This window comes from Neolamprologus brichardi, chromosome 10, assembly GCF_056152115.1.
Source record: "Neolamprologus brichardi isolate AB-2024 chromosome 10, ASM5615211v1, whole genome shotgun sequence".
NCBI classification, from domain to species: Eukaryota; Metazoa; Chordata; class Actinopteri; order Cichliformes; family Cichlidae; genus Neolamprologus; species Neolamprologus brichardi.
Window position 1 is genome coordinate 10,220,652 of NC_142113.1, and position 20,851 is coordinate 10,241,502.

A 20,851-nucleotide genomic window follows, 5' to 3' on the forward strand; every position below is an offset into this window, starting at 1 on the left:
AGGGATTTTCTTCTTCCATCTAATCAAATTAACCCAAAAGAAATGTGTCATGATTGCGTGACATTTCTAGGCAAGATAAGCTCCCAGGGTACAATTGTGATGAAGACAGAAGAGTAATTAAGGACATTATCCTAAGGGTTTATTTTTAGTGAATATGTAAACAAATTCTCTCCTTCCTAGTTTGGTCTTTCCTTGGTTTAGCTCCCAGTAATTTAAATGATAGGAAAAAAAGTGCTTGTGATTTTGCTGCAAAAATGCTGCACTTAGTTCACAGAGACCCAAGGAGTTTATCATAAAATGAAAAACCCCCAAAACAAAACCAAAAACAATCAAATAAACAAAGATCTTGATCATTTCATCGTGGCTCATACCACTGCCAGGGCGTCTGTCAGTTAGCGAGTAGCCCAGGTTTGCTATTTCCTGCTGGGCTTGAAGAGAAGCCTTCCAGCGGGGATCTGGCCTATCCACCGCCAGCTCGTGGAAACTATTGGACTGAAGTATTTGAGTGGTGGCATAGGGGGTGGGCTGAGTGCCTCGTGCTGGGCTGCTGTAGCCTGCCTTCCCCATGAAGTCGATACTGCTGTAGATGGCACCATCAGACAGCATGGTACCAGTTTTCTCCACCGCTGCAGACGGTAAAACATCTGAGGCAAAAAAAGAGGATGAACACAGAGAGGGGAGGGAAATGGAAAAGGCATCATGGAGAGATAAGTTGACATGAAGTTAACGATCTTTAAGGTCATTAACACTCCCTGCTGCTCCAGCACTCTGTATTAGTTAAATACATTTCTCAAATGGACTTGATATAAATGAAAGTGATTATCAACAACCATAATTAGCATGCAATGCTCTGTGGGAGCCGGGTGGAGTGCTCACAAGAGGGATGCTCAAACAGTGCTAACCTTCAGCTCAACAGTCTTGCACGAATAAAGCCTGAAGCTCACCAGGGTTCCATTGAACTTTGAGAACATGTAGGCATACAAACACATAATGGAAACCAATATACTTCAACCACTGTGCGCAACCTCGAAAAACGCACAATGGCAGAGCATGACAAAGAATGATGGGGAAAAAAATATATCTAAACAGTGCAAATTTAAGCCAGATATCAGGCTTGTCACATCAAATTAGTAAAACAGAGCCCTTAAAGGCTGTTTTAATTTGTGCGTGTGTGTGTGTTAACCTATTTGTGTATATGTGCTTAAGTGTGACATCCTGTCAGCATGCTTCCCAAGGGATCAACATCAAAACTGTCCAACTAGGCATCGCTAAACCGTATTCTTCATCGCTCCGGCTTGTTTATGTTTCTTACCTCCTCGGCCAAAGTTGCTGCCGCCTTTTGGACTCCCTAAGCCCCCGTTAGCTGGGAGACTTGTGGAAGGCCAGGAGTCAGCTAACCAGGGGAGGCCTGGATCACCTGCTTTTAACAACCCTGGACGGCTGTGAGAAAATGTTTAAAGTCAGACAAAGGTGGATGAGAGGTGGAAAGGACACCAGAGAACCAGTGGCATTGTTAAATATTCAGCCTGCCCTGCTCATTTTCTTCCTGCTGCATCAACAACAAATTGATGCGAAAACTCATTCAGCATATTCTCGCCCGTGGAGCAGCCGAGCACGCAGGCAACAATAAACAACAGAGAGACATAAAATGGCAAGTCTATAAATCAGACTTCTGCCTCCCCTCGACTCTACCACCCCTAACTCTCCCCGGAGAAGCAAGGCAGGCCTAAATACACACTAAATCCACTTTAGAGCCTTAGCACAACAGAAATTTACATTTTAAATTGAGAATCATGGACAGCCTCTGGCAGATCAGCTACACTGCTGCTCAGTCTCCATAGCAACAGAGACAGCAAAAGCCCATTAAGTGGTTTAGGAACGCTACCATGTCATTTTGTCTTTGTGAAGTACAACGTCCACGAATAAAGGCGTTCGCTTCAAGGTAGGAAAGTTGTGGGCAGCAATTCAGGGAGGAACAAAAAATAGAAAAAGACATTTTACACCCCCTCTATATCAGCTGCTGTAAAAATGGCAAAACATTCACATGCCTGCACATTAAGTAAACATACCGTGTGTCTGCATATGTTTACTTAATGTGCAGCTTTACAGTGAGTTTTCCACTGAGCCTGATTTACCAAGTGCCAGGGGAGTTGTTCACAGCTGACTTGGTGATGGCTCAAAGGTGTTCAAACAATTACGTCAATAATTTCCATTTTAAACTACACAAGCATAATACATATATTTACATATATTTCCTTAGAAGAACAGGGCAAAGCTACGCACAGTAGCGCGAGCAGTCTGTGCAACTTCAGTGTGGAGAAAGGCACTCATGCGAAAGGGTTTTTACAAGAAAGCGTTTATTTTTAGTCTATTACTTGCAACATTTGTTCTGGCTTTGGGCTTATCTGCTTGCTTAGGTGTAACAAATATGTAGAGCAAACCACTGTCCACAGAGCAAATTCACCTCTTTCCCCCTGTTGTTTTCAGGAATACTTTGATATTCTGTGGACACGCTGTCTTTGCTTTGGGCGTTTTGAGCGGTCTGAAAATTCTATCGGCCACTGAGAGGAGTCTCAAGGTCCGACGCATTGTTCTTCTGTCTCCACATAAAGCCCATGACTCTACTTACTCTGGGCCAAGCTTTTTAAACAGCACATTCATCACCTCTCCCCTCCTTTATTGACCTCTGGCACACTCAGATGAACTGAGAAGCGCGCCGGTGACTAAAACACCTGCATTAATTGGTAGCTCCCAGTTCAAAGGAGTGATTAATGATTTCATCACAGTGAACAACAGTGGAAATTGTGCACTGATACAATATGAATAGGCGGGGGTGGGGGTAGGGGGGGGCATAAATGCAAATTCCATTCATCAGGAGAGAACTCTTCATATTAAGTTTTACAATAGCATGTAGTCATTAAAAAGTTCACCGTGTGAAACCGGAATGTCAGCTTGGAAGCTTTAGCAGTAGGGTTTCTGAAGGGTTTTAGTGGAGAAATTCTCACCTTCCATTGCGGATCAGGCCTCTGTCTCTTTGGAATGTCACTTGGAGGGAAAAGAGGGAGGAGAGAGAAACAATTAAACTGTCAAGTAATCAACAGCATGACTGTAGATTTGAATGGCTGATACATTACTGCTGTCAAGAATGAAGGCACCTAAATTGCCAGGATATTGTATATATAATGGCACAATGTAAAGACATACCTGCTCGAGTGAAGGTGAAGGACTGAACTGCAATTTAAAGAGACATAAAGAACGTACATATCAGAAGGCATATCAAGTGGCATAAAGAGTGCGTAGAAATATTAAAAAAGATTCAAAATGCTCTCGTGTTCGAAAGATGTAGATTGTATGCCTTCATTTTTGCTTTGTTTGTTCATCCATCACTAATATGTCAGCACTGTGATCATATTTTGATGAAGCTTGGGCAATAACGCAGCTAACATTTCAGCATTTTCTGATTTACACTGACTGCCCTGAGGGAGAAGTTTAAATGAAGGTGACATTTTTAACCTTTTTTTTTTTATTTTTACTCGCCTTAGGTGATCTGCACTCTCATCATAATTCTATTTTTTTATGAAAGCCTTCCAAAATACATCTTGAAACAATACGTGTGCAACAAGAAAGACAATTTCTGATGCAATAGCATTTTAAAACTATTGCTATAAATTATTTAAAAATGAAGAAATCAATGATTTTTTTAAGTCAATGGTTCTTATAGAAAGAAAAAAAAAAGAATCCATTGTTTTCCAAATGGAAATATGAAATTTTGGACTTAAACTCTCCTGCAGTTTTTGAAGAAAGGGATCAGAAAACCAGCCCTCAATCACATAAATCCCTGCTGAATTAGGAAATCGCACCGCTCTCTCCCCAAGTCACTAAATAAAAGCTGCAATACGCAATATGAAATTTGCACACAGCTTCATGCTCGACTCGCAGTGGAATACAAGAATATTCCATACATAAACCTAGATGTACCTCATGTTAATGTGCAAACAACACCAGGCATGGTCTGATAATGGAAGGGGATGTTAAATTACTTATCTCGCATGAATGTATTAGAGTGTTGAGGTGTGCTGCTGATGGAACGCAGCACAGTCGATGCACATCAGTGCACAGTGAATTAAAGTAAATAGGGCCTATTTCCATCCGCGCTGAATACATTTTCTTTGTTCTGCGTTTCAGCCAGCTCAAATGGAGTCACATCTGTGATGGCATCAGCTTCCGCTGGAGAGAGACCTACTTTGCTTTGTGAGCCAGTTTTGATGCAGAACCATGTAAATTGATTTTTTTTTTTTTTACCTGCATAGTTGCTAAGTCCTTTCCTCTTTTTTCTCCTCCAGTACAGCCAGGCACTGAAGCCCATGAGGACAATCCAGCAAGCCCCTCCCAAAGCAGCGATGAAGGCCGGCTGCTTCACCACATCTGAGATGCTGTTGTTGCTGTCCGATCCTGTCATTACGTCCCTCAGTTCTGCACCTGGAGGCACCACACACCCACACAGCGAGAAAAGGGAAAGAATTTAGAATTTTAATTTCAGTATCAGTGACTGAATGGGATTAAAAAAAAAATATTGAGCAGGAAAAAATACAGTTCAGAGAAATTAAATTGTAACAAAATTTTATTCAATATCATCACAATGTTTGACATAGAGATAAATAAATATGGTGAAAATGTACAAGTTTAAGCAAATCAAAGAAGTGTGGAACACACTATGTATCAAACCAGGACACATGGACTACAGAGACCACCGAAAGAAGAGCTCGTGAAAAAATACAAACACAAAGAGATAAAAAAAAAATAGCATCAGTGCATCCAATATAGCGTTAATCAATTCAGCAGTGCACTTATCAACTTGAGCTGCAAGACACAAGATTGACAGAGCAGCTCTGACAGAGTTTGATTTTCTGTTGCGGCTACTGTGCTGTGAAATTAGATTCACAGTCTCCAGCAGGAACCACCCCCCCATCATTAAGCTTCATTCCACAGGCCTGTTTCCCTTTCTCTGGGCGTTAGGGTGTTATTATATATCAGTCAAAAGTCACAGATGAAGAGCATCTGGCCTGAGCTCCCATATTGATTCTGGGCTTATATACGCTGGGCATACTTTAGTGATTTCATAAGATGTGATAGGCTGATAAGCTCCTACAAAAACACTGTCTACTTTGTTAGCGCCAGCTGCACACATATTGGAGAGGATTATTGATATGGCTAACAGTACTTGGCACAGTGTTACCAGGCACTACACTTAATGAACTGCTATTGATTTCTCTATAGACATCTGGCGTTGTAAAGCGCAATTTTCTTTCTTCAAGTGCGATAAATTGATAAATCATTTTCCCAGACCCCCAATCTGTGATAGAGACCTAGGTCTCCTATCATGGGGTCATTTTATTTGACTCGAGGTTTGGCGTGTGTGTGAGTGTTTGTGAGAAAGAGAGAGTGGATTACCCAAAGTGATGAGCTGGGGTATGCTCTTGACCCCCACCCCTGCGCTGGTGCCTGCAGCCACCTCTACACGGTACTGCACTCCGGTCTGCAGACCCCCAACTACCACTGAACGGATGGTCGCGTCCACAGACTTATTGACATGAAAGCGAGTTTCGTTGGCCAAACACCAGATCTGACAAAGACAGACACACCAGACAGATTTCATTGTGAGGTTGTACATCACTAAATCACTAAACTATTCAGTCTGGAGAAGCCTGGGCTCACCTTGTACTCTTGTATGATGCCATTCTGTTGGTCAGAAGGAGGAGGGTCCCAGGATACACTGATGGATGTGCTGTTGTGGTTTCCCACTGTCAGCACTGTCACTTGCTGTGGAGGCGCACTTGGTGCTGATGGGTCACACCGGGAAGGGGGGGGGGGGGGGGGGGGGGGGGGGTAAAAAGATTAAAGACAGAAAAGGTAAAAAAGAAAGAAAGAATGAAATCACTACACATAGTTTATTCTGAAAAACGAGTGTGTCTTGTTTTATTTATTTCTTTTGTCATATGTCAAAGACGGATTTGTCTCACTCGCTACCTCAATTCATATTAATTCAGCAAGCCAAACAACATGGGTTTTTCTATTTCCTACGCCAGCCTGGCAGATGGCTGCTGGGAGTACTTCATCTCAGTTTCTTGTCTTAATAGTGAGATTCTTATTGTGTTGCTGAACCCAGTAAGTAAATCACTTTCATCATGTCCTACGCGCACTACACCATATTGGCCACATGCAAATGCTTCCAGTGTAGATGCACTCAATTTAGCATGTCTGTTTGAATAAAATTGTTCAGTACCCATGTCTGATAATGAGTTTGAGGTGATTTCTTGGTATGTATGTGGAGACTAAGGGCATAAAAAAAACAAACTTTAATAGTTCTTTTTTTAGATTAGAGATTGTGGCACCCTCCATAGATAGATGTAAAATTTAAAGAAACTATAGGCAGCAGGAGGCAAAAAGATCATATCTGTGGAACTGTGCAAAACAGGCAATCCCTGGGCACATAGTCTCTCTCGATTCCTAATAAAATCATCATTACGTTCTGACTGAATGGATGAAACAGCTAGTTTGAGCCCGATCAAGGAGGTTTAAAATAACAATACTAATCACAGTGTTTCAATATATGGAAGGCACTGTCTTACTGTACTGAGAAGTAAAGGCAGGTGGGCCACTGTGGAAATGGGCCTCGTGAGTCAAATTCTCAAAATGGACATGGTGTCTGTACTCGGCCAACTCAAAGTCAAAAGCGCATGTATTAGCGCATATGAACTAATGACACAACAGCATATTAGAAGTGTATGACAGAGCATTTGTGCAAGATTTGATCCTGACCTCTGCCAGTTATTTGACATCTGCAAAGCTCAACATCAGCCTCGGGTAATTTACATAGCAAAAAGATGACAAAACAATAGATTTCTTTTGTTGCCAGATGAAACAAATCTCCCTGTATAATGTAGCTTGTGCTTAAAAGAGCGGCTATGAACAGATATGGCTGTGTCTGCAAAGTACTTGACAGGCTGGCAGGACAAAGGAATTAAATCAGCCATAGGAGATGCGGTTTATTTTTATTACATTTAACAAATTAACTGAGCCCAGTTTGAGGATATCTATATTCAGACATTTAGGCAGTATTGACTTTCCAAAGCAATTACTGTTAAACAGACTCACACAGATGTACTGTCCCAGTATTGAGATGACTATTGTTCAGAAGGAAGGAAAAAATACACACGCAATGAAGGAAGAGTCAAATATAAAATACAGGATATTATATTATACCATATCATCCTGCCACAAATCTCTACTCCTTTCATTCAAGTAAACATTTACAAGTAATTCCAATTTGATTACAGGTGAAGGAATTCAACTTTCTAAGTCATCAACAGTCTGAACAAAGAAGGCTCCTAATATTCATCTTTGGGCTCATAATATTTGAGGCAATCCTTTTGTCTCTGAAAACAAAAATCTAATCATAATAACAAATCTGATGGAGCAAAAAACAAATAAACAAAGCATTCCATAAAACACAGACCTCTACAACTGTTTGAGGATTTTGGGGGGGCTTTCAAAACCTCAGCCAGGAACAGTTTATTTGTCAGTTTTGTTTGTTTATCTTTTCAGTTTTGATTTTCTGAAAAAAGGAAATTACACATATACAGATAAAATCAGAAGGTATGCTATAAGTCAGAAAGTACACAGAATAATGGGCATGTACACGGTTCCACATTTTTTAAAATAAATGAAATGATCATAATTTCTGATTATACCACGTTTAACATTTTATTTCAAAAGTATTCATTCCTTTTGTCACTGCATGTTATTCTGGAAATACTATCACTGTCTGTATATTTTATAATAATGCTGCTTCATACACTTTCCACAAGGCACCTAGTAAGCTTCGAGCAAGCTTAGAGCAGTAGTAGAGTGACCAATAAAAAAACTGCAGGAGGGCAATGACCACTAAATGCCTTCAGTGCTCTAAGTAGGGTAATATCAGGTCACAATTATCCAAGTAACTTTCAGCTTTCCAGATGTCATTTCAGAGGTGCTCTTTTAGCAAACAGTGCCTTTCCAGTCAGTCAAAGGTCTGCATTAGGAGAAGACAGGAACCATTACGTGTAGTTCTACAATTTCCATATGTACCACAACAATCCCCCTGGATGAATAATAGCTAGAATACCAGTAATGACTCGGGATAATGTTACTATAAATGGCTGCAAAACCAAGAAAAGGTCAAAGATTATGTTCTTACTAATGTGACTAATACTTATATTAGGACTGATGTGAACTGTAGCTAGAGAGTAATTTCAAGCAATTAATGCTTCCAATGTCTAAGTAAACATTTCAGGGTTTTTTTTTACCCACAGCTGTGCAATTAAACAAAAGCTACTAAAGCTGCTTAATGTTCTGCTATGCAGGATATGAAGTAGTAAACATAACCTGTTATGCAAATGGATGCATAATTTAAGCTAATTAATTCATGAACTGGTGAACATTACTCTACAACACATCTGCCCCCGCCCCCAAAAAACAAAAACAAAAAACCAGTAATAAACTCTATCTAGCAAGAGAAGGGAGCTCTGTTTCATATGAGAATTTCAGCTTTTAGCTTCACTAATGTCCATATGAGACCAGGTCAGATCAGAGGTTCTCTTTTTAACAACTATACAAGCATAGAACCTTGACTCATGGGTTCATTTGACTTGCTGTGAATACTGGCTGAAAGCCTACTCTCCTCTTTAAACTCACTGAAAGGTTGTGAGGTGCATTAGTATACAAATTCTCCCTTGTGCAGTAGGGAACTTCATTTCCAATCTACCTTTGATGGATAACAAGTAATTTTCTTGCAATTTTTTGCAAGAATTGCATTTCTGTGCAGTAGAGAATAGGTTGAGCGAGGCAATTTTTCCCCTGTACCACAATGCCTTGTTTCTAGGTATCCCTGAGCAGACCATATGCCCCCATCTGCAAAGACCTCTGTGATCCTGTGTGGCCATTTTAATTGGGCTCCAGTGAGGTGAGTCTCTCTTTTTTCCACCAGCTGTATCCCCTAGACTAAGCTAGCCCTGTTCTCCTACTGGGGGGAAGATGCAGCCCTGTGATCCACTCATCATCAAACACAGATGCTTTGGGCTAATATTTTCTCTGACATTAATGGCCTTGTCATTACTTGTTTTTTCAGCGCAAGCCAAGTTCCACACCGTTCAAATGATGCAACCCCTGAATGATGCAATGAAGTAAGTGAAGATATTGTCTTGTTCACCCACAGGCAACATATGTAGCCGCTGTAAATGAATGCTGATACAGTGCATTCACTTTTTTTACTCTTGAAGTCCAAAATGCAGTCTCACCTTCAGGGGAATTGATTAAATTTGAAAACAGTGTTAACCTTAATGCCATAGCCTGTATCACCCGATCATGTTTGCTCAGTTGTTATGGAGATCTTTTGCAAAGAGAGGACAGTAACTCTCATTGCTTTTAGCACATTTTCAGATGAGCCGGTAACGGCTTGCAATTTCGGTGAAAAAAAAAGCTAGTGAGTGGATGTTTAGTTGGGATTGTCACACAACCATATTCAAGGTTAAAGTGAATTTTCACATCAGGGGCTTTAAATAATAAATATTGGGTGATTTGACTGGAAGGTATAGAGAAAGTTAATAAGAATCAATGAGAGCATGAATCCTTTAACCTGAATGAGTAGCACTGATTCAGTGACTCCACCTGTAAGATTCATATGCACAATTGAAATTTTGTGCATATTTCTTTCAAAGTTGTCTCCTCTCCACCTGCCTAAGATCCTTCACTCCACAGCTGAGTTGGTGCATCTAAAAGCCAGTGTTTTTGACACCACAGCTGAGATAGTTTCCACCAAATGTTCAAATGCTCCTTAGAATTTTTATAGTTAAGGTCTGTACTGACAGGTTGAATCCGGGGGTGAAGAGCCCATTCAATGTGAAAACACAACGAGAGTGATGCAGCAAATGAAGTCGCAGCCATGACCTGATTCTCTACCTTTGGGCTTTGTGCACTGTGGTCTCTTTCACTTCAATCTGCTTTTTCATCTCCGATCACAGAAAACCCAACATAAAAGTTGGGGTTCATCTCTTGTGATGTTTGCATTGGCCGCATTAAATAATTTCTATTATAGCATTAGCATGCACAAATAATTCTTATCATTTCCTGTTTGCAAAGAATTGAGAATGAATAGAGAAGTCTGATATTAATAACATTTCAAATACCGATGAATAACACGAGGAGAAAGACGAAACCAGGAAGTGTAATTAGACAAAGAGCTCATTGGTGTGTGAGTGTAAGTGAGGTGGGAGGTCATATCATGTACATTTAGACAGAGACATGGCAGCAGGCACAGACGAGGTGAGAGAGAGTTAAGCTTTACTGCTCGCCCTCTTTGCCCACCAACCCACAGAGGCTCGGGGTTGTCATAGAGCCCTACTGCGCTGTCTGGGAGAACTGCTTTCACACACTGGGGACATAGCACTGCAGCAGTGTGCGTATGTGGGAGGGTGTACTTGAAATGCCATTATCCATTCCTATCTAGCCAAGAAGCCATTAGTAGGAGCAACTAAATATGAAAGTAGGTAGAAACATTTACACAAGAGCTCCTGCTCATGCATTAGTAACCATATCTTACTTCTTTCGAACATTAAGTCAGCAGAGAAATTAATTTTTATCAGAAATGCGAATTAATTTGTGGCTCACCTTCTTCCATGGTGCGTGCTGTCATGGATTCACTGTCGGCGCCCTGAAATTCATTGAAATACGGCCGCACTTTAATCTCATATACAATGCCTTTCTTCAGACCAGAGAGAGTTATGTCCCTCTCTGAGGCAACCTTCAAGTCCTGTATCTGCCACGGCCCTGGGGAGGGCAGCCCTGAAGTTTGCCGGTACAAAACACGGTAGCCTTGAATAAACTTGGATGGATTCTCCACCTGACAAGAGAGGAGAAGGAGAAAGAGAGAGACACGCTGTATTGTAATAGTGCGGAAGGTGTCATAAAAACTGCTATGACTCAACATCCGTTTATTTAATCACACAGTTCAATTAGCAGAAGAGAAGCAAGAAACCGTACAAAGACAGTAGTAGTGCATTTGCCAGATCTGCTGCTAAGTAGTTAAATCTAGGCTAAAAATATGGGATCAGAGTATGTTTTTCCTCTTGTTTTTTTTAATTTTCCCAGGTTCTTTTAAGGACAGGTACTTCTTGACAGGGGGAGAAGCAAGAAAAAGCTTTTACAAGGAAAATAACACACTGGATTATCACCAAAACAGTGCAAGAGTGGCTCTTTTCTGGCTTATTTCTTTTCTTTCGCTGTCTCTCTGTAGTCTCAGCTTGTATGTTCTTAACAAAATGATTTGTGCATCTAAATGTCCCAAAAGTCATCTCTTTTTCCTTTTTTGCCTATGTTTAAAAAAACGGAATTGCTGTTATTGGGAGTGTGAATAAAAAATAAACACAAATTCCTATTTTCTTCAAAAGATAGAAAAAAGTAATACAATTATTCCAAATTTGTGGAAGTTTGTGCACACCGGTTCTTATGTTCTCAAATCTCATTACTACCAAACCCTTATCTTTACAGAAATGTGATTTTTCATAAGGCAGGAAGAATTTGCTTTGTGATTTTTGATGTCTTAGTGGAACTGTTTCTAGTAAATGTAATGTCTGATGTAATCCTGCATAAGTTGTGCATATAGGCCAGAAATGTGGAGATCCAAGTTTAACAAGACGTATGCAATGAAGTTCTCAACTACCACACAGACAAAGGTGACTGACAACTTTATGTTCTGAGCAACAAACTACTGAAATTAAAGTTGAGTAAAATCCAAAAAACAAAATGGGAAATGCTGTTTTTCCCAAATAACATGCAAAAGACAACAATTAAAAAAATTATGCTGCAACTGTTTAATACATAAAGTTTGGGCACTGAAAAAAACTTCTGTTAAATGGAGCCAGGTCAAATAACGCCTGTGAACCTATTCAGATCCACCACAAACACAGTTGTCTCAGTCTAAAAGCTGTGTGACAGTACACGGTTGTCATGCTGACAAGCATGAAATAGCAGACTGCAGTAAATGTATCCAAGGTGTGTTATTAACCTACAGCAGCAGGCACTGGGACACCTTGCCAACAGACAGAAATAACATTTCCCAGATAAAGCACTGCAAACTGCTTCCAGAAGTGACACATGTAGTGCCTAATGGTGATGTATTTGTCCTGAATAGAAACATTAGTCTTGATTCCTGCATCGCTTCACACCAATCAAAATTGATGCAGCAGCAGCTGTTCATTCTACAAATGTGTATCCATCCCCTCATATTTATTCTGTGTGTGTGCCAGCTAATCCAAAACAAAGTGACGTGCCAGGTATAAAGTTCTCAAACAAGCTTAGACCAGATTTGTTTTTCCTACACTGCTCCAAAGGTAACAGTCGGTACTTCGGCTATACTTTTACAAATCTTTTAAGGGTTGTGGGTACTCACAGTCCAGGTGACCTGCACTGACGTGGAGCTGAGGACAACAGGATTGTGCATGTTGACTACAACATCCCCCAACTCTTTCTGCACACGACGGTGGTCCACTCCCTGTGCTGTAGGACTAATGTCTGTGACAGAGAAAAAAACCCCAAAACACAAGCAATGTAAGTGGGAACAGGAATTCTTATCGCTAAAAATTTATTAGAATCCATTCTCATTTCTGTACCTTGAGTGCGAACGGGCTCAGACATGGGGCTCGGATCCCCGAGCCCTTGAGCGTTGACTGCCCTGATGATGAACAAGTAGACGGTATTGGGTCGTAGATCTTTGACTGTGAACTCTGTGGTTTTCACATGATCTGCCACGGTCTGCCAGCTGTTACTCACTGACTGACTGTAAAAAGAATAAATTAAATAAGCAGTGAACAACTTGAAATGCAAGAAATCCAGACAATTCATTTGAGATAACTAGATGTATTGCTGAGAGGGGGAGCTCAAATGATGTGCCACATAGTAATGAAACGCCAGAATAACTATTTGAAATGAAAGGCTTTGAAAAACATTTTGTTTGGTGAAAGAATAGTCAGTCCAACAAACACAAGACACACACACAAACACACAAAAAGTGTGCTAATCATATTCTGCTTAAAAACAACCAATAAAGTTATTATTTACATATAATACAAGCTACTTTGTACTCTTTGGAAACTAACTGTATAAATAAATAAATATATATATTTATATATAAAAGAGCTACTCATGAATGTTCTCCTTCAAACTGCCCAGGCTTGCTTGACTGCCCACAGAAACACCCACATCTGTTACTGCCATGAAAGTTCGGGGTCACTAAATGTTGCTCGAGGCCATAGGTCACAGACATACCCAAAAGCCTCAATGACATAGGAGGACACTGGGGAGCCCCCCTCTGGTCCCGGTTTCCATGACAACGAGATACTGCTCTTGGTAACATTAGTAACCTCGGGTTTGGAGGGAGGCCCTGGGAGGGCGGTCGAATTGTGAGATATGAAGTCAACGAGGTCAGTAGCGTCTAAGGAAACAAGACAGACACAATTAAAGCAAAAACCCCCCACAAAAACAAAACAAATGCAAGCCATGTTATAAGTGATATGCATAAAACATGTGAATCATTTTCTACTGAAGCAGACCTCTGACATCCAAGTAGGCACTCCACGATGTTTCTCCACTGGAGCTGGTAGCAACGCAGGTATACAGCCCCGAGTCAGACAGCTAAGAAAGACACAATTTAAATTTCAAGTTAATTCAAGCTCCCATTTAATCTGAAATCTACAAGAACTGGGCAGATTTCAAAACTGCAACAGAAACCAAATTCAACACTAAAAAACAGTAACTAACGATAAAAAATAATAATAATGATTGCAGACACTGTGTCTATTAAACTAACAAACATTTTCTGCTCATCTGCATCATAATACAGCTTTTAGAGTGTACTCTGTTGCTTTGTACAGCTGAATCCAACTCTGATCCCAGATGGTTTCCAGAAGCTCTTACGTCAGTCTGGGCTTTGCACCTACTAGTACAGTAAAAACGCATTAACCTCCGCTGGCCTGCATTTGGCTCGAGAAAAGCCGGAGAGTGGATGAGAGGGAACTTTAATGCTGGCCAATGAAAAAAAAAAAAAAAAAAAAAAAGACAGATCCCAGTGAAAGCTTACATTAATTTTCTTAATTGATTTGCTCCAGTAATGGTCACCCGCCATTCCAAAAGCCATTGACATTATCATCACTAGTGCTGACACAGGAAATAGTAGATATGACAACCAATTTCATATTGGCAATGCCTTAGGAGAGACTGACAACTATGTTATCTCTCGAGAGAAAGTACACGAGTGACACAGGAGGAGCACTTTGACATTGTGACAGTACAGCGTATATTGGAGATTCTCCATTTTATTCCCCCCTTAAGACTTCTGAATTCAGACTATATAAAAGACTTTAAAAACTAACAAAAATCTATACTCACTATTTACCATTTAACAGCAACCTGACTGTACCTGTTCATCTGTAATGCATTGAAGCTGACATCATTTATCAGATACGTAGATTCCTCTTTATTCTTTCACACGCAATGAAGGGTGTGAAAGCTACACATGCAAAAACAAACAAAAGCCCCATAGACTAAATATGCTGTTTTGCTTTCATGTGTTTATGAACTGCATTCACATTCACTTCAATGTCCTTCTCACCAAAAGAGAAAGATTGCACTGCAAAATATATGAATAATTTGCAGGTCAGAGGAATGTGAAATATGTGCAGTGGGATTAATTGAAGGCACAATAATCAACAGGAGATTCAATTGATATGCTGCTGAGAAGATAACAAGGGCATTTTAATTTTGGTGGTAAAACACTGTCTCCAAGATTAATTAACTGTCCTTTATTTTGATTAATTAGTCCTGAGGACCTGATTGAACTATTGCAAAGGACACTTCAATTCCGTCTGCCACATCTGGCATGAGGAAATATAAAGGTCGTACGTAATGCTAACTGGCAGAATGTTTGCTGCAATTGTGGTTTATCATTTTATATATTTGGTAATTTTTTCATCTCTTTTAAAAAAATTAATTAGACTAAACCAAGTGAACAACTAAAACCTAGGAAAACAGCTGACTGGCAACAAAGATGGATTGAATGCCAGGAGCCCAGCTGGCATTTAAAAAACAAAAAAGAAAAAGAAAAAAGAAACACTACTATATATGCTTTAAACATCCACAGACTGAGCAGAAAAGTCAGATGTAACTGGAAAGTGATGTCAGTGAAGAGTCTTTTAAAACTCAATTCTTTCTAATGACAGGCATGGAGAAACGTAATTTGTTGGAGACAAGATTAATTATCTAGAAGTCTAGAAAAAGAAAAAATACAACTTTTCACTCAGCAAGTAGTTTCTTAATATGTCTTACGTCTGAATCACAAGTTTCATTTAGAGTTAAACGAACACTTAAGTTGAGCATGATTCACGACTATTTTGTGGCAGATCAGTTGCTACTCTTTCCAATAATATAAGAGAAAATGCCTTTAAAATAAGAGTCCAGAAACCAGTGGGAAACTCAGCGGTGATCTATGGTTAACCCATCAACTTCTTCCAACTGGACTTCAATCATTTTTTAAAGCAAAGTTATGGGGAAAACAATTAAAATAGCAATTAGAGCTATTCTTTGGTGGTTAGTAGGCCACTGTCCCCAGAAGAAACTAGAGTACATATTACAGATACAAGGTATCACTCGCTACTTCAACATAACCCACCCTGGTACTCTGGATCTGAAGGCTGCCATGTTCCAGAAGGGAAAACCTTGTGTCCTTTCCAAGCAGATTGGCCCCATTCTTCCGCCAAGTGATTGTAGGCTCTGGGTCCCCAGACGCCTGACACCTGAGTAGGGACATGCCTCCCAAAGCCTGAGTTTGGTTGGATGGGCCCTGCCGGATGATCGGTGGTGGGCGGTCCTTCAGGGCTGAGTATAACAATCAAGAATCCGATGTTATTATTTGAATGCTTTCCTAACAATGTAATTTGAATGTCATAGTCTTGGCAAGAAACATGCAACTGTTTTCTTGGTAGTTATCAGATATGTGGGAAAAAATACATGACCTTATCACAAGGTGTTAATTTGTGATTGCAATAATTATATTTGTGGTTACATGCCCGAGATGTTAGGGTTCAATCTGGTGGATTTGTTGTGAGAGGAACTGACTGTTTTGTGAGCCTTTTCCACAGTAGGGCGGAGTGTTCATGGCACTGCATCACACCTTTGAGTTTTAATTACTAGGTGAGGATTAACGATGCTTCACCCGTGGTGCTAATTACCATACCTTCTTTATAACACCTTTCAGCACATTCATGCCTGTCCTCTCTCTTTCCACTGTGACTCATGGCTCTATCTCCACCCTTTTGGCAAGTCCCCCACAAACACACATGAACGAAACTCAGAATTAGCATGCCAAGCAGAACAACAATACAACTCTTTTAAAGCTTTTTAGAGCATGTTATATCATCCAGAAAACAGCCTCTGCACTCTCAAACAGTAATTTCGGTAGTGTTGAATCTCTCTAGGCCTTGTAACTATCCCTCGCTTCCAATTTCCTCACTGCTGCTCTCCACTGTTATCAGGGCTGTCTCCATTCACACAAGTGTTTACAGCAGGCTCTCTCTGCCTTATCTTTCATCACACCTCCTTCAGGACAATGTGCAATACAGCAACTCAAGCAGAATAACAGAAAAATCATGTACAACTAGGTGCAGCGTAGTGTACAGTAAGCAGAACCGCATGTGATTTTCAGAGAGCTAAATTGTTTGCACATATATGGCAATATTATCACGTTGTGTTGTTGAAAAGTATATATTAAGGTTTAACTTAGATGTAAATGTGAACATTAAATAAATGGGAAGATGCCATTATTACTTTTTCTAGTTCAACACAAAATTAGTTTATGTGTTATCTAACAAAAGATGCTCTAGCAAACGTTTTCTAATATTACATTTGCTGTAGAGCACGCTCTCATTATCCCAAGTGATTACGGTATAAACAAAAATATGATATTGCGTTTCCTGATTTAGTCTGCTCTGTGAAAAATGCAATCATACTCACAAACCTTGGTGACAAAAGAAAAAATTACAATACTGCTTTCCAAGGTTGTTACAGGGATGCAAGAGAACACTCTCCAGTATTAGTCCCTGCTGCTACTTATTGAACTGTATCAAAACACTAATTACTGATTATGCATAAGAATATCAATTTCTACACTGCTGGTCCAGGTTTGTAGTCCTCAATCAAACATCACAGCTAAAAAAAATAGCTAAAGTTATAGCTATACTTACATAGTTATAAAGTACTTTTACACTCACGCATATTAGAGAAACCAGCACTTCAGAAAATCCTTATCTAGTGGACACATACAGTATGGCAGCTGATCGTACAAGCTTAGTGCATGCCACAAAACGATACAATTCAAGCTTCCAAACATCCCAGGCGTCACGCCAACTCTATCCATCTTTGTTTTCAGCCATCAGTCAAAGGAATTTCTCCTATCCCTTGCGCTCTACACCTTACATTTGGATATTTATCCATCTCCTCTGAGTGACAGAACAGAAGTCATTTGCTCTCCAAAAAAACACTTCAACAGATGCTAATTTAATAATGTGTGGGAGAAAAAGCCAAGAAACAAATGGGGAGAAGGGCATAAACAGCTCCCAGCTGGCAGCAGCTCAGCACTTAATGCTGACATTAAAGCTTTGTCAAAAAAAAAAAAAAAAGCGTTGCGTCTCTCCATGAAGTAGATCGTTTTATTTTACATGTTTTCAGTCTTTAAAAAAGTAAGGTGCAAATGGAAAGGTTCATTGTCAGTGGCTGGCTTTTAGAAGATACAGATGCATCTTTGTAAATGTGGGCAGATAAATTATCTTTGATACAGTGATGTTCAGTGTTTGAGTAATGTTATAAGCTATATGTGCCCCATCAAAATAATAAACATTAATGAGACTCTTAAGTTATGCACAATGTTATTATGCCGATATACTTTACGCACAACATTGCGAAATCACTGTAACTTCAGGAAGCAAAGTTTTCTTTAACATCTCTCATCTTTCTTTTATCCTATTTGCTCTTTAATCCAGCTAAACTGTGTATATATAAATCGCATAACTCGATAAGTGGTATTTTCCTTCATAGGTAAACATTTTCTCTCTCTCTGAGGATGGTGTCTGCTATATCAACTCTCGTCTTACCGTCTGCTACTTCAAGCTGGGCCTTGGCCATGATGCTTCCGGCCACAGTGAGGGCTTGGCAGATGTAGTACCCCGCATCTGAGCGCTGTACAGGAGAGATGGTCAACTCTCCATTCACAGACACAGACACACGGCTGTCTCCTTGTGCTTGCTGACTGGGGAAAAGAAGATCCTATTGGGAGGGACAGTGGAGAGAAACATAAATAAACTAGATGATGTACTCGTTTAGTAGCACAAAGGTTTGGTTCATATTAACACGACAGCATCACACAGTTGATGTAGATTTGTCAGCTCCACATCCATGACACAAATCTCCTGTTAAACCACAGTGCAAAAGTGCTCTGTTGGATTGAGATCTTGTGACTGTGGATGCCATTTGAGTACAGTGAACTCTGTTTAATGTTCCAGCATCCTGCTGGAGGCAGCTATCAGAAGATGGGTATACTGTGGTCATAAAGGATCGACATGGTCAGCGAGTAGACTCAGGTAGGCTGTGACATTTAAACAATGCTCAATTGGTACTTAGGGCCCCGGTGTTTGTCAAGAGCATACCTCACAAACCATTACACCTGCAGCCTGAGTTACTTAGCCAAGGCAGGATGGATCCTGCTTTTATGTTGTTTATGCCAAATTCTGACCATACAAGCTAACTGTCCAGGCAGAAATTCACACTCATTAGACCAGACAATGGAATTCCAGTGTTATCCAAAATTGGACAATGTTGAGCCCGTGAAAATTGTAGCGTCAGTTTTGCGTTTCTCTGATGCGGTCTTCTGCTGCTATACCCTGCTTCAAGATTCAAAATGTTGTGCATTCAGTGATGCTCTTCTGTATAATTGCAACAATTGTAACGAAACAACCTTATCTGACTAACTGTTGCTTTCCTTGTCAGCTGGGAGAGGTCTGGCTATTCTACTCTGACCTCTAACATCAACAAGGCATTTTTTTCTCAAAGAACTGCCACTCATTGGATATTTTTGGATCATTCTCTGTAAATCCTAGAGACAGTTGTGTAAGAAAATCCCAATGAGTCAGGGTGTTGTTGCTATTCCAGCCTGTCTGGCACCAAGAACCATGCCAAAGTCACTTAAATCTAATTTCTTCCCCATTCTTAAGCCTGGCTTGAACTTTAGCAGGTTATCTTGACCATGTCTACAAGGCTAAATGCATTGAGTTGTTGACATGATTAGATTAGATATCTGTATTAAAGAGCAGATCATGTTCATGTAATTAAGTGGACTGAGTGAGTGTTCTGACAATGCTCGGGTCATGTGTTTAGCTCGCCAGTGGTCGAATATGATGATACGCACTATTCCTGACAGTTATAGTTATTATTAATTATTTCAAAATGATTCTTCCGACCAAAACAACATCAACACATGCTTTCAATATACTTGAATATTCACTCCCCTGTGTACAATTCGGTTAGAAAAGTGGGTCAATGTCTGTTTCCTACAAGGTCTGAATAGCTGTTTACCACAAGAGTGCTAATTCTACTGTGATAACCTGAAGTCATGGTCATAAAACTGAGGCATCAGCGTTGTCCATTTCTGCACCCTAGGCAGACAAGCTGATGGGCAGGAAAGGACATTAGCCTGCTTTCATTATGTCTAATGACTCTAATGCAGTACATGACATTGTCTCTTGCTAAGTGAATTGGCTAGTCAGACCAGTGTAGATTGATGATAAATGACCACTTCATTATATGCATGTGGAACAGAACCGCACTGCTTACCATTGGCTTGTTCCATTTAGTCAGATTTTGACCATTTTATGAAAAATTATTATGCTAGTTGTGTAATCGATGCCTGTATAGGAATGCAAGCCTAAAAGAGACACGCACACCACCCTACAAAACAAATAAAAATAAGTACATATCGTTCAAATCACAGTCTTTATCCTTACCTGGCTCCCTTCTCTTTGCCAGAAGACAGTGGGTTGAGGTTTTCCTCTGGTCTCACAGGGAAAGGTTGCTGTTCGTCCTTGAGCGACTATTTGGTCACGGGGACGCACCACAAACTGAGGTGCCTCTGAGTTTAAAGGCAAAATAAACCATAAAACAACTGCAAAGCAATTTTACAGAATTCTGATTGTGTTTTTAACAGGACTCCAGTTAAACTTTCAAAGTAAAATCCATAAACTGAATGTCCAGCTGCTAATTAAAGGGATTCATGCACTGGGTTTTACTGACTGAAAAGCTATACAGCTAAAATGAGCTAAATCCAGCTGCCAAAGTATCAGAATATTTAATAATAACTCATATATCTTCATTTTTTTCTAAATAAGGCACATCTCACATATCTGTAACTCATTTTATTTCTTTTTAAAGTGACGTGGTAAATTTAAGGACTGCGGGAATAGATCAGTGGTTGACTAAAACAACCTATATATGCATGTCTAAAATTAGTTTGATGGTTGCGTTTGTGGAATGCCACAACGGTACATGCATACTGAACAGGTGTGTGATTAAAAACAAAGAGCAGCGCATGCACAATGGGATCAGCTCTTACTTACCAACGGGGCGAGCTGATGACACAACAATGGTGTGAGTGAGATTTACACACAACACAGAGAGAAGGAAAGCAGAGGAGTAGAACAGAGGGACAGAAAACAAAAAA

General features: G+C 40.0%; 1 protein-coding gene across 1 annotated transcript in view; it reads right to left on the bottom strand.

The window, feature by feature from the left end:
* LOC102792291 (roundabout homolog 2-like) overlaps positions 1-20,851 on the bottom strand; it is an 80,618-nt gene that overhangs the window by 9,836 nt on the left and 49,931 nt on the right. Inside the window, exons 7-21 of the mRNA XM_087847167.1 lie at positions 20,139-20,263; positions 18,234-18,405; positions 15,758-15,963; positions 13,644-13,725; positions 13,360-13,525; positions 12,705-12,871; positions 12,485-12,606; positions 10,705-10,936; positions 5,716-5,840; positions 5,452-5,623; positions 4,303-4,479; positions 3,205-3,231; positions 3,006-3,045; positions 1,313-1,440; positions 372-644 (exon numbers count right to left, since the gene is read on the bottom strand). Of these exons, the coding sequence (XP_087703293.1) occupies positions 372-644; positions 1,313-1,440; positions 3,006-3,045; positions 3,205-3,231; positions 4,303-4,479; positions 5,452-5,623; positions 5,716-5,840; positions 10,705-10,936; positions 12,485-12,606; positions 12,705-12,871; positions 13,360-13,525; positions 13,644-13,725; positions 15,758-15,963; positions 18,234-18,405; positions 20,139-20,263 (2,214 nt within the window). The remainder of the gene's footprint in view (positions 1-371; positions 645-1,312; positions 1,441-3,005; positions 3,046-3,204; positions 3,232-4,302; positions 4,480-5,451; positions 5,624-5,715; positions 5,841-10,704; positions 10,937-12,484; positions 12,607-12,704; positions 12,872-13,359; positions 13,526-13,643; positions 13,726-15,757; positions 15,964-18,233; positions 18,406-20,138; positions 20,264-20,851) is intronic.